The 14949-nt window shown below is 36.2% G+C and overlaps 1 protein-coding gene across 7 annotated transcripts in view; it reads right to left on the bottom strand.

The window, feature by feature from the left end:
* The window catches only part of PHF10 (PHD finger protein 10), a 63524-nt gene that overhangs the window by 17522 nt on the left and 31053 nt on the right, over positions 1 to 14949 (bottom strand). For 3 of the 7 annotated variants that reach the window (XM_075203508.1, XM_075203509.1, XM_075203512.1), the window contains 2 exons: positions 14689 to 14863; positions 10197 to 10349 (listed from right to left, as the gene is read on the bottom strand). In XM_075203508.1, the coding sequence (XP_075059609.1) occupies positions 10197 to 10349; positions 14689 to 14863 (328 nt within the window). Of the gene's footprint in view, positions 1 to 3444; positions 9298 to 10196; positions 10350 to 14688; positions 14864 to 14949 lie in introns of those variants that run through there. The other 4 variants (XM_075203510.1, XM_075203511.1, XM_075203513.1 and 1 more) reach the window with 2 other exon arrangements.

The raw sequence follows: 14949 nt of genomic DNA, 5'->3' as shown, positions 1-14949 counted from the left end.
TACAGAATTCACATTCTCTAAAGTACATTATCAACATTTCTGAAAAAAAAACTGCAAAGAATAGCCATTTTCCTATAATGCAGCCTTCAATGTATAGAATATTTGCTACTTCAAGAATGTTGTGGGAGGAAAAAAAAAAAGAAGATAAGTAGCTAACTTGGAGCCTATGACTTAATATGAAATAGATCAGTGAGCCAGAAAAGCAATGTGCCAGAAGGACGACCATTACATAACATAATTTCATATTTTAATAGCACCTTTCAAAAAATATGTTTTAATTGATTAGGCATATGTATACCATAAAAACATACCTACTGCCTATACACAGGCTAAACCAATATTCAAACTGAAACCTAAAAAATCAATTGCTGGCCCTATTGAAAACTAAAGCTTATTGAAAAATCAAAAGCAGAAAAACATTTTTAAAAAGACAACGCTTCATAAAATTTGACTTGAATATATTTTTAAAAATAGATCCTCTAACTACACTTAGAAGCCAGAAATTAACCCCACTGACTATATAAAGTGGAGGAAGGCATTTTGAGGCCTTTAAATACAGCCCATCAATTTTCATGGACATCACTTAAGTATGAGGCACAAAGTGTCTCTTGCCTGGTTCCTACTGGATTGCCAAGACTATACTGACAAAATGGCCTCTTCTACAAAAAATTAATGGTTCAATTTTAATGTCATTTTTTTGCTTTTTGTTTTAATTGTATAGAAAATATAGAATGCTTTTCTGTTCAAACATAACTGCTACATCAGAAGAACAAAATGGCAGTGAGATTTATTTTACAAAAGAGACTACCTATTCCATTTTTATTTTTCCTTTTAAGAAAATTTGCCATCTACTATTAAGATGGTCCTTCATCTTATGAACATTAACATATGGAGATCTTATTGGTAGTGCTTTTTCTACTGATAGACCGCAGAGAGCATACTAATTGCACAGATACAGTAGATATATTTAAAAAACAAACAAAATGCAAACAACTGAAAATCAAAATAAACCATGTCAGACCTTTTCCCACCTTTACTGCGACTTCACAACCAACAAAATTCTAGTGAAAAAAAGACAAACAATATTTTGGAAAAAACTGAAAATGAAAAGCCTACAATACCCTGGTTACAGAAGTGTACACTCTATTTCAACATGGGTCTGTATCTGTGTTCAGAGTTAACCAATCTCAATCAAAATCATGTTCAAAGGTAATTAACATACACCTGCCAGCAATGGCACTGTTTGCGAGTAACCCCAAATAAAGATCTGCTGGTTTGTCTCATTTCCTTTGTTGCATCCTACTGGGGATAGCCATGGTCCCCAAGGAGCTTTCAAAATCATCATCATCATTGCTGAAAGGTACCAATCAGGAGAGGAGCATAAAAGAATATTAAAATTCATTACATGTACCACGAAAGTCGTAAGAAAGTTTCTGTATGTGAACCTGATGAAGGATCATTCACGAGAAGCGGCAAGTTGTGAAAATGTGACAGCAGGGACATTGGAAAAAAGAACAAACATTCAGCAGCGAGACTACCAGAGGCCCATGGCAACAATAAAGCAGCAGCAGGAATTTCTGGCAGGAACTAGTCACTCCCTGCTTATGACAACAATCTCCTGTATTCTGCATGTGTCTGAGCTATGTGGTAGGACAGCAAGACAAAAGCCATTTCTCATGAAAAAAAAAAACCCGCTCATCTAAATTGTGCAGGAAAATCCATGCACACAACCCCAAAAACCATGTGAGAAAATGTCTTATGGTCTGATCAGACCAAGGTTGAACTTTATGGCCTTAATTCTAAAAGATATAGGTTTAATGCAAATACAAAACAGCTCATCACCCAAAGAACACCAACTTCATAATGTGAAGCATGGTGGTGCCAGCATCTGAGCCCAGACCTCAATGCCAGTGAAAACCTGTGGAGTGACCTGAAGAGGTCGGTGCACAGAAGGCCCCTTGCAAACTGATGGATCTTGAACGGTTTTCTTTTTTTTCTTCTACAGGGAAAGAATTGCAAAATCCAGGTGTGCTGAGCTGGACTCACAGCTATAATAAAAGTAAAAAGTATTAAATTAGGTGTTTGCAAAAAGGGTATTGTAGTTTTATTATTTTCACTTCCCCATTAAAAGGTGGAATAATGTCCAACATGGTTTGTCTTGATTTCAGGTTTCACATCACAAGTTTCTATAAGGGTGTAGACCTTCTATCCTCTATATAGCCATGTGGTAAATGAATGGGACTACCCATATTGTACTGGTCTAGAAGAGGTCTATAAATTCACTGGGTCAACAAGTTTTCTACATCTGCAAAGCATGTATCAGAGGCAAGGTGAAAACATTTCTTATGCAATGCCACTGATTATTATATATCTATATATTAACAGGGGTTCTCTTTTATTTAAAACAAACGTATACGTTAATAAAATGAACTGTTATATTGTGCACCTTATATTGGTCTGACATATCACTGGGGATGCACAAGCCACATGCAGAGAAACCATGTTATAAGACAGACATATACTCCCATAGTACAGGTAAATGCTAGGAACAAGATAACAGCATACGAATAGATGAAATAGCGAGAAAAACGGCAGCATTAATCATTTGCAGAACACAGATTGAATTATACATTGCTACATTTGGTTGCAGATACATTGCTTGTTAAATGACAGTATTATTATGGCAAAACCTCAGAAGCTTTTCAAAACCCAGAGTCCTCAAGTAAAGCTAAATAAGATTGGATAACCTGAGGCAGAGTGTACTGTATCCCCTGTCCTGTAGTCAAAATATAATGCACTAAACACATTACTAAATGACATTTTAAACAAAAATGTGCTCACTCAGTCAGATTTAGCTGGTAAAAGGGATAATATAGCAGGTAGACTATGATTTCATTTGAGTTTTGTGGTCCTATCAAATGCTCCAATACCTGTGCAGTACACACATTAGGTCACAACCATAGTCCAAACAAATCCTGCTGAAATATTTGGATGACATCACACTTTATTTCCAAAACTCAGGACTGCTGGCAAGTATGGCAGTATGTTATTCATCATAGTACTTGGACTAGCAGTGAACCTTTGTAATAAAGCAGGACTGTGTATTTTCCATGCTTTTCTGTGGCCACCACCTTTGCTGAAAACTCCATAGGCTCGGTTATATGATGACTCCCCACCCTTAAGCAGTGCACACGTAGGTATAAAATACACATAGCCCAACCTACGTAAAACCTGATACAATAGATAAATATATTCCTTCAGAGTCACAAGACTGCTTCTTGCTTCCATGGCAGTAAGGTCACAAACTGATCACAGGTTTAAATATGAGCAGGTCCGGAAAAAGTGAAGGGCATTAAAATGAGAGCCGAGTAATGAAAAACAATGGAGTGAGCAGCATCTAAATGTAATCTGTAGATCTTTAAAAGATGACAGAAGCATTCATAATGACATTAATGCCATTTATTTAAAAATAAAGCATTTTCAGCCTCTTTATACACAATAAAACATTGAAATAAAAATAAAAAAAAGTGTGAAACATTCATAGGTTTAAAGTCTACAAAATAAATATAACAGAACTTAAGCTAAACACTTAGAACATTTCATTGGACAGTTTGCCTAGATCACACTCTTCTTCCTCTATTTTAATATATATTTACTTGCAACTATAATTTTTTTTTTCTTGTATAACAAACCTTTGGCTTTCTCTTTTAATCTGTACAACACGGAGTTCAGGAGTATCTTTAAGCAAAAATGTAAATTTTCAAACCTTTTGAAATTAGAGTAAGGCAGTGCGCATACAACTGTTTTAATATTTTGCTCCCTGCAATTCCATTTTTTGACCAGAGAATGAATGATAGATGGATACAAAGAGATTACTGATGCTCACGGACACTTTCGGTCAGGCCAATTCTCCTTAGAGAGGATTGTAGTTTATGCATACTTCCTCTGTTCTCCAGTTACAAACTGGAACACGGAACAGAGGGATGGGGATATAAAAATTGCCATATGCACATGGCCAAGTCTACCCGACTCTAAACCCGAAAATACATGCACATTTTCGTTTCTACTCAATGTTTTTGAGACATTTATTTTCCGTTTTATGAAATTCGGTTCCATTGATTAGTCTGATTCTACAACGCAGGTGTTGAGCATCAGCATTAAAGATATCGGCAAAACCATTGCAGTCTCTTTAACTTTAATGCCAAAATCATTGTACTGTACACAATGTTGTAAAAATGTATCTTCAGAAAAATAAAAAACATTCCCCACAGATTTGTGCAACTCCCTGCAAGACCAAGTGATCCAGTGTCAAATGTGCTGCAGCATTTTTAAAGCAAAAGTAGATAGTAACACAAGTTGCTTCATAACATTCAGATATATCCATGTAAATAAAAATATAATGGTTTTGATTTTATTTTTCTCTAACTATGATACACCTAATTTTCACCAGCATTGTTCTTTCTAGAGGTTTAGAAATAGACTTCTAAATAGAAAAGTGGAGGTATTGCCCATAGCAACCAGATTCTAGCTATTTTCTAGAACATACTCGATAGATGATAGCAAGAATCTGATTAGTTGCTACGGGCAACACCTCCACTTTTGCCTTTTTTTGTTTTAAAAAAACCAATTTTTTAGTAAAACTTCCACTTTGTATCTAACAAAAAAAGCTCTAATGGCATGGCCTGCTTTTAGTATCACTTTAAAATTATCATTCCAATGCAAATTATGTATGGAACAGGGTCTGTTATCTGGAATGCTTCAGACTTTGGTCTTTTTGGATCAGGGGCTTTTCTGTAATTTGGTGCACAATGCCTAACTTATACACAAACCACATATAACATTTCCCTCATCTTTCTCCAAACTGCTACTGGCAGTACTCGCTAGGTGACATCTCTATGTGTATAACCTCATCACAAGTACCAGTAAAAATGTATTTTTTGTGTGGTTTTTTTTTTTCTCATTTTCAGAAATGATCTCATTAAAAAGTCTAACTTGTTTCCATCGAAGACATCCCTTACCTGTAGTCTTGTGCGGCTAAATCAGGATAAGGATTGGTACAATCCATTCAGCAGCATAGCTTACATCTACACTAAATGATAATGGTATTCAATTTTATAGTTCCAAGCAATCACTTAATTTAAAATTGATATATTGATTGTAAATTAAGCTTGCTTGAAATATAGCAAAAATGTATTGACACAGGATAGTAACGCAGTGCTTGTTCCAAATGCTATCAAACAACTTTTTTACAATTATACGCAGGCTCCCACCTCTAAAATGATGTAACAAATAAGGTAAGGATCACTCCCTTCTGCTGAATAGGATTAGCGAGCCCTAGTGTTTACTCCATAAAAATACCAAGCTACAGCAAATGAAAAAATAAAAAAATACAAACAAAAACAATCAAAACAGCAATAATTTAGCCTTTAAATCAGAGAAATAAAAAACAAAAAAAAAAAAGTTGTGCAGACCCATCACTACCAAAACAAAGATAGAAGTGACAGCTTATATGAAACATACTATATTATATATAGAAGACATTTAACTTATAATTTTAATGCAATATTATTTTGATTTAATGATTTATTTGTGCAATAAATGTTCTGTGTGACAGGGTCTTATAATTTGCCCTAGTTAAGAGGCAGAAAGAAGATATTCACACAAAGATTTTGCGAGGTTGGATGCACGGTGGCTAGCATCGCTGTCTAACAGCACTTGAGCCATATGCTTGATTCCGATTTGCACGTGTTTCCTCAAAAAGTAATTTTAGGCAAAAGGCAGAACAAGCAGTTTTAGTGTATGGTATTTTGATTAAGCCTTTCATCATCCCTTGCAGCCAATAAAAGCAATATAAAAACAAACAATGTAAAGCACAAATAAAGCCACTAAGACATTATTTGATTTCAAAGCACATCTGTAACGAGGCTAAAAAATATATTTGAAATATCTTAAATGTTTGCTTTCCTTAAATAGTTTAGCATGGGGATAACAAGAGACATGAGTCTCCAGGACACAGTGAAAACCTTATATAGGCTTACACAAATAAATGAACAGCAAGATTGACTACAAGTTTAAAATAGGAGAACTTAAAGAATTGTACGCAAAACTAAGTAGATAGTTACCTAAACCCCCCCACACACATCACACTAAGGGGCATATTCAATTACTATTCCGGTCCGCGTGTTTGCGACGGAACGGGCCACGAACTTTATCCACGGTACCGCAATGACGTGGATTTTCGTTCGCAGCCCTTAGGGTTGCGCACGAAAATCTGCGTTATTGCAGTACCGTATTACCGGCAATAGTGCGCACTTTCCACGGTAAGGTCCTAATTGAATATGCCCCTAAAAGTAATTTTGGAGGCGAATGTAGCAGACTTCCCGAGCTCACATATAGCTAGGACCTGTGACAATCACCTTTAAATTAGAGGAGCTTTAATAGATCTGAGCTGCTAAAAAGAAAGCAAAGTAACACTACTTAAAATTCAATGTATTCTATAATCTTGCAAAGCTATACTTTGCTAACCTATGTAAGTATAACAGTTCCGTAACCCAGAAAAGTCAAACACAAGTTAGGTTAAGTACACACTACAGAAAATTTCTCCCCAACGCACCATCTTTAAAGATTTTACAAACAACTTGAAGTCCGGATCACCGTGCAGATTCATGCGTATAAACATACACGGTTTACCTTCAGATCTGTGCTCTTCATCTGTCAAAACCATCTGCTGAAAAGATTGCGACTCTGCACACTCCATAGAGATCTGTCTACTCGTGAGTGCATACATACTTACTTCAGAATTTGCCCAACATTGTTCCATAGTTTATAGAGATTTTTAGTCAATTTATAAAAACAAACAATACGATGTACTTTGAAAAGATAAAACATGATAGTTGGAGTGTACACATCAATGCGATGTCGGACCCATGATCGTTTATTGTGTGATCGGCCCGATAATTGGGTGAAAAAGCTGTAGTGTATACCCAGCATTAGATTTCCTCGATGTTCTCCAAGTTAGACAATTAAACCGCATCTACATGGATAACCCTCATGCTATCATTTGCTTTTTTTCAATCCAGTCTGAATGTAGGATATTTTTATGTTGACAGACATGAAGGAGAGGGAATGCTCCACAAAAATGTACTTTAAAACACAGCTTCAAAAGGAAAGTTTGAGTAAAATATTATACTTAAACTCTGCACTTCATTTAATCATTCAATTTTCAGTTTCACTATTTCTTGAACCAAACCAAAAAGGAACAGATTAGTCAGCAGCATGGTTGTGCTGCAAAACATTTACCCATAGGGAACATTAGGAATCCTTGACTCTCAAAGCCAAAACACTCATTTTGGTCTTCCGGGTCTAACAATGACCATGCGCACACACAGTGACCGGGGTCATTCTTCAACCATTTTTCTGCAATATCCAATAAAGTTCCGTTCGGATTTTCAGTGTGCGTGAGGAGACCAAATGCAGTACAATGATTGACCACACTGATCAGCGACTATAACTATGTATGAGGGCACCAGGGCTATTTAGTAACATTACCAACTGAACACTGAAATTGAAAACACAGCAAATGAATCGGATTTATTTTCAAAGCCTAACTTGCACCAGACAGATAACAGCCAATTGCACCTTTGGAAGATGTCCGTAAATAGCCTTAAGTTTTCCATAAATTTAGGGAACCATTAGTAAGTACTATGACATGGTCATCCCTAGTCACATGGATGAATAAACTATCCAGTCAACACCAATGTATGCAACAAAATATGTTTTCTCTCACCTGCTTACAGATAAGAGGGAAGCACAGTGCCAGTATAAAAAGGTGTTATATACCCGGAGTCCAAGTTCAGTCCGCTATTGGCTTGTGCACAGTCATCTTCCAACTCCATTTACCAAAATGCATGATATGCATCTGATCATTTTTAAATTTTATTATTGGGCATTGAACCTTTTTTGGACCACACACACTGAGATATCGGGCCAACTGTCCAATATTGACTGCAATTTCGCGGCACGTGGCCAGCATAAGGAACTGTCAAACACTGAGAGCGATACTCAGTCTGCTTGGGAATAAACTAGAATTCTTCTTTGTGAATGGGTTGTGTACCTGCCAATAGTTATGGACAAAGCCACTGATGTTAGCCTCCTCCCCCCCAAACCTCCGGTTTCACCCAAAGACTAAGCATTTTCACATCATTAAGAAGGTTTCACCATTTTTATTACAAAAAAATATAGAAATCTAAGATAAATAACTCTATTCACTGTTGACAAGACAAAACTATTGAAAAGGGATTGTCCACATGGGACAGCACAATCCTAAATCAATCCTGCCCAGTTAGTATAGCAGATAGGGGGTTAGGTGGCAAAAAGAAGAGCTCTATTGAAACACCATGGGCGGTTTCCAGAGTGCATACCGGCAAAAATACCGTTAGCAAGCACGGAAACGGAAGGATCCCCATATTTGCTATACTTGCGGTGCACAATTGATTAATAAGGGTTGCCTACTAGTGGACAACCAGTTTAAGAATTGTCTGTAAATTGTAAAGTGTAGCGCTCAACAACACTAAAATATTCTAAACCCTGAAAACAGGCTCTGAAATAACAAGGCCATGGGTCAGCACTGACTACAGTTGCTTTTAGAAAGATGATTCTCACATACCGGCATTAATTAAAAACCAAAAAGTAGAGTTGAATACAAAACAACCTTATATAAAATCAGTCTTGTCATCTTCACTCATTTTATGCCAAAGCACTTTCTTTTTATATGGCCATTTAAAAGATAATAAGACAGTTTATTTCCTAAAGCACAAGGCTACATAGAACAGTGTCACCATGGAGAGGATATACTTACTAACTTGTATATTAAATACAAACGATTTTCCTTCAAAAGGTGCACTTGTGTCAAATACCAATTTAGAGAAAAACTATTACTAAGTGGAGTTTATTAAAAATATCCACCCATAATTTTCATTAAACAGATACTTCTCCTTCCCCAACCATGTTTGGAAATTCCGCAGTTCCAGAGAAACTTGCTCCTGCTGACAACGTACAAGGACTGGACCCTGGAGAATTTTGAAAGAATACACCGCTTAATGCAATATGCTAATAAAGTTGATTGAGTGGCTCCAGCGGCTTGACAATTCAGCTTTATCGACAAACAATATGGGCAATCTATTCATTTTAACGTTTCCAGACTGTCAGCTCTGGAGAAGTGAATGCTGCCAGTGCAGTTCTCTAGAATGGCAGGTTCTTGTACGTGGGATTCTGTCAGATGGTTATAAGGAGGATCACCTGTAAAACAAAAATTTTGGGTGGATGTCTGCTAATTACCATGTCCATGGTTTTAAGAGAGCCCTTCTACTATCTCTGGGAGCGAATGTTCTTTGCCTTTACATAAAAACACTTCTCTAGAAGACATTTTTCCAACAACAAATGCCCAGTAGAAGTACTGGTTTATAAATATTTTCTTTGTTTACACTATAAAGCAGTTGATATTTTTTGTCTTATCCACAGCAATTGTACATCCTCCATGTCAGGAAATACATCACCTTGCGTAGTCTAACTTGTGAGAAAACGTTCTGCTTAACTACAACCCACTGTGTTGTCATGTAAAGACTAACTGAGAAATAATCTAAATCTATTTCTCAGAATAAATGTCATTTTATACAGGATTGTTGTTACTAATATATCATTTCAATTCCGATAGAGAAGAAAAGCACAGACATGAGTATCACAATTGTTTTGCAGTGAAGTGTTAGACCAGTCTGGAGAGAATACGATCCCTTTAACCTTAACACCTGGTACTTGGATTTGTCTTGGAAAGCCCAGCAAGTATGAGTTCAGTAGTCAATCCAAAGTAAAAGGTTACTTATAAAGGCCCCAAGTGAGATCAAGCAGAGAGAAAAAAAAAGCAAGTGGAACAAATGACAGGAGAAGTGTAAGGTATGCTTAGGAGCAAAAAAAAACAACAAAAAACAATAATTAAATGTAAGATGCAGGAGAAAAAAAAAAAAAAAAAAAAAAAAAAAAAAAAAGTTTATGTAGAAAAATAAAAACGGAGAAAAAAAAGAAAAAAGACCAAAAATAAAAATGGAAAAGCAAAGTGAATGTTTGAAATGTAAAAAGCAATAGTAATTCAGGGAGAAAGGCTGGCCTTTAAAGAAGCCGAGTCAGGGGCTTTTTTCTTCTACCTTGTACCCAGAGGATGATTTAGACACTACAGAGCGTTTGGTGCCCTCTTTTTTGGGGGTTGATTTTTCTTTCGCCTTCGGTTTTGCTTGAATAGATTCTTCCTGGGCATCGTGCAGGTTTTCACCCTCTGACACATTCCCAGATGAACTGTCCTGAAATTAAAAATAATTTTGTGAGTTGTGATAAATATGAGATCTACCAGCAAACCTAGACTGGACATAGCCTGCCACATGCGAGCGGAGCATTACATAAATGATGAGTTTGGTTCGCACACGTGACCTGTGCCACATTGCATCATGGCGAAATCAATAAATACTTCCAGTTTTTTTATTTTTTATGGAGACTAGCAATATAAATCAGCAAAGTAAATGCCTGCATATTGCCATCACATATCTATTAATTGGTATCCCTCCCATAGGAACCTTATTCAGAAGGAGGCAGCCACTGCATTTCACAGCATTGAGATACATTGTATTCGGATGTATTTAATCACAGTGGAAAGTGTGCTCCTTCACTATGTCCCGCAGAGGTCGCTATCAGAATGTATCTGCCATTTGGTTCCCAGCTTCAGGTGATGTAGGGGAACCCAAGAGGTAGGTATTTTCTAGATGTTGCCCAAAAATCTATTACAACAGCCTTTTATCGGGTTATTATTATTGGTACCGAAAGATTGGGTGAGCTACCTTCATTTCATAACTTTTTTAGTTTTATTTCATGCAACAGTAAAATAGGGACTTCTGGGTACTGCTGAAATACATATTTAGTAAGAGAATTATATATGTTATATAGGTTTTCTATTTATCTCCAGTAAAGAGGGCTTTTTTCGCCAGTCAACATTTATTTTTAAACAAAACTTTTTGATTCAAGCAAGCAGAAAAGATAAACCAATATGAATCAAAAATACATAGCACAAACAAACATATGACTTGTATTGCAAGGACATTAGGAAGCATCAAGTGTAATATATATCGCACAAATAATCACAAAAAGTGAAGCGTATTTAGGAATGATTAATAACATCAAAATACATTTTTTCCCAATATAGTTTAATTTAAATGGAATTACACTGGATCCCAGGTGTAGCCTTAGGAGAAACCAGAGTAACTACATGATTACCCTCCCAGTGTCTCACATGCATTACATTGTCAAATATGATTCCCAACCAGATTAGACTTTTCTTAAGGTTGCTATCGAAATATTCTGTTCTGCATACAAACGATATGTGTTTAGTGACCTAACTAAACGAGTCCCTTTTAAGATTAATCGCAGAGTCTCCCACCAGAATTCTTGCGTTGGTCTGATTTGGGAGAGTTTCATTAAAACACTATCTGCACCAATCAAAATTAAAACCTGTTTTCACATGTTGAGTGGTTACAAAAACAAATTACTAATCAGACACCCACTAATCCTAATATAACTAATATTTGGGCTTACACGAGGCCTCCAATCTATGGCAACACCTTACCTCACCTTTCCCCCCTTACTTCCCTACCCGCCCCAACCTTTTTTCTTATATAATTTTGAAACAGTTTTATTTTTTCAAATAAGTTAGAAATTTAAAACTCATAATTATTATACAATTTAATCACATGGGAGTTAATGATTTCTGAACACTTGACTAATTACATTTTTGATACAATTGAGTATCTTAAAAGTGTTCTCTATGTTCTTCTTTTTAAACTAAAAAAGAATAAAAAAATGTTTTTGATTGATTCGTACCATGGTGTGTTTAAAACAAAACTGAGCTTGAGATTTAATTATGCTAGGCACTGACTCAATAAGGCTTTCCCATATTGTCTTTCTTTGAGTAAGGAGGATTCAACCAAATCCATCCTGAAAACAAAAAGACAAATCGTTATTTCTGAAAATGGACAGTTTTACAGGAGTATCCGGAATCCAAATCTGTAAGATGCTTCTCAACAATTTTTCCTGCTTTTGGTCATTTTGATGCATGGTATACCGCGTATTGCCCATTCTGGTGCCAAGGAAATGTAATTTAATAAGGTATTGGAGGCATACAGTTGTACCTGCCTCCAGAAACATTGGCTATATGGACAATCCCACATACAACTATAAAAAGAAGCTTCGCTACTATGACATTCAGGGAATACACTAGAGTTAGAGAGGCCAATTATGAAGCTACGATGTGGGACAGACAGCTCCAGATGGAGAACATTCTGTTAACATGCTTATTTTAGTAGTAGTAGCAGCAATGGCAAAGTACAAGTTGGGAAGAGGTAAAGGCAGGACCTGCTTTACTTAGGTCTATTGTACACATTAAAAAATAATAATAAATAAAATAAATACACTGCTATTCTAACGTTACCTTGATTATATATAGTCTCATTTATAGGGAGAATTGAAGGGTTGCACAAGAAATCAGCTTCATTTAATAAAATAGTACAGTTATCTCTGTGCCTATTGTTGAACCTAGTCCTGTTGTATACAGTGGCCACAGCAGTGTTTGCTTTATTAGTTTCATGCGCCTCCTGTTGTGCAGTGTGTCTCATATAGAATTCATTGGTCAAGTTGTGGCTATATACTGAACCCATGCCATACACATATGCTTACAAATGCATATTTGCATGGTCTTTTTATAAGAAAATGTTGTTGTATTTATTCTTTTTCACAATGTCAACTGTTATTGTGCTGGAGAGCAGGCTTCAAGATGCATGGGCAAGGAACGGCAAGTCGGTCTTTATTTGGCAACGTGTCTTCCAACAGACATGGTATTATGAATCTCTGGTCAAAATTTAGCAAGTGTTTTGTTTAGTTTACGCATAACTTTCTTGTTAAGTGTTAAATGTGCAAAATATACCATAAAGGCCCTATTTTGCAGATATAACCCATCTGTAAGCATTTTCCATATATATTTTAGTACACTGTATATAGCACTTAAAGAAGTTATGTTTAGTGGGCCGAGTAAAGTAAATACCATTATTAGGTTACTCTTTTCAAATCCAATAACATCAGTATCGGATGCAGAGCACCAGCCTGACAGAAGTCTCAATGAGGATTGCCCACTGAAGATAGCTAGAGCTTTGGGACAGATCGGTTTTATATACACTCATATTTGTAAGTGTGTTCTATACACTCTCTAATAGAGAAAAAAAAATAAAACAATCTGAACTTTGTGAAGGAAACATTTTGTAACCCATTACATGAAACAGGGTTTAAGAGAAGTATAAAACATTATTAAGAAACCTGTAAGTGTACCCATGCACAAACGAAAGCAGTGGAAGGTCTTTCTACCTGCATGTCACTGCTTTGTCATGTTGTGCAGTAACAGCTCTCTACAAAACGGTAACTATACAATAAATTATGTTAAATCCTAAATTTAGCAGCATTACCTAGCAGTTGAATTACATTCATTTTAATTTTCAGTCTGACCACTACTGAAAATGTTGCACTTTTACTAGCTAATAAGCAGCCGTCTTTGGTGATAATTTCTGTTTAGATTAGCATCAAATAAATATATGTTATGTATGAATATCATAGTTTATCTAAAAACTATTGGAAGACTTGTTGTAGGTTGCCCTTCACAAATCAGCATCTATATACTTTCCCCACAGTACCTCTATCCCCTCCTTGACACCATCTAGCAGAATGGCAGAACGGTGTTGATCCACTTACCGAGGCTCAGACATTTCAGGAGACAGTCATCCACATTGGCGCTAGCACTTGATTATTCTCCCCACTAACAGTCTGGAGAATATGAAATTTAAACTACATTTCTAGGAAGGTTACTGCCGCAGCCCATGAGGTAGCTGCAGTGGCTTTAAATGGCTGCAGTGACAAAGTTCCAGAGCACACTGCCTAAATTCATACTTTTTCTGGCTGTTAGTCCTGGAGAAGCATCAGATAAAGGCACAAGCAATGGTGAGCTTCTTGTGACATGTGATGGGAGGGGGCGTATATATACACATTACAACAATAAAGTGTAAAGACTACAAATGTAGAGAGCAAACATTTGTCTATAATAGATAATTCACTGGAATCTTTCTCCTTGCCCTTGTATCTGTGGATTAACCTAATCACGTTGATCAGTGGTTGGCACATGCTCATATATACCACAATTGTGTATTGCGATTGTTCCTATAAAAACTTATCTGGAAATATTATGGATTAGCAGCACACATTTAATAACTTGATAAAAGTTCTATATATCTGTTACTATTGGATGTGTCTTGCAATGTTTTATATTGTTATTTTCTCTATTTTTTATTCACATTTTAATTATTAAATGCTGATGTGCAAATGAAGAATAGATGCTTGTGTAAATCTGCAGTCTGCTTTATTCTGTAATACATGAAACGATACCTACTATGTGTTGTAAACTATTTTATTTATGACAACAGTCACATTGCAGTTACCATGTAAGTGAAAAGTAATTTGTGTAGGTTTTGCAGTCTAAGCTATACAAATTGTATACTGCACTAGTAAAGGCTACATCCAATATCACAAATGAAAATAAATTTAAAAAACACCCACACAAGGCAGTCTTACTGAGGGTCCTTTGGTTTTTTTCTTTTCACTGCGACCTTCATCAATGTCATCAGAATCCCCATCACTGTCAAGCGCCAGTAGTTCAGGATCTAGAGGGTCTAGTGGAGGCTCAAACAAGGCTGTGTTTAGTGGCAAGTACCGGAGCTCGTTCGGGGAATACCTGGAAAGCAATGCAGCAGAAGCATGTTGTTTATGATAGGGACACGTAGAGAAAACTTTTATCCCCGTTTGGTTCATTAGAAGTGT

This window comes from Mixophyes fleayi, chromosome 3, assembly GCF_038048845.1.
Source record: "Mixophyes fleayi isolate aMixFle1 chromosome 3, aMixFle1.hap1, whole genome shotgun sequence".
NCBI lineage: Eukaryota > Metazoa > Chordata > Amphibia > Anura > Limnodynastidae > Mixophyes > Mixophyes fleayi.
The sequence above is the reverse complement of the archived record's forward strand: the minus strand, read 5'-3'. Positions and strand labels throughout refer to the sequence as shown.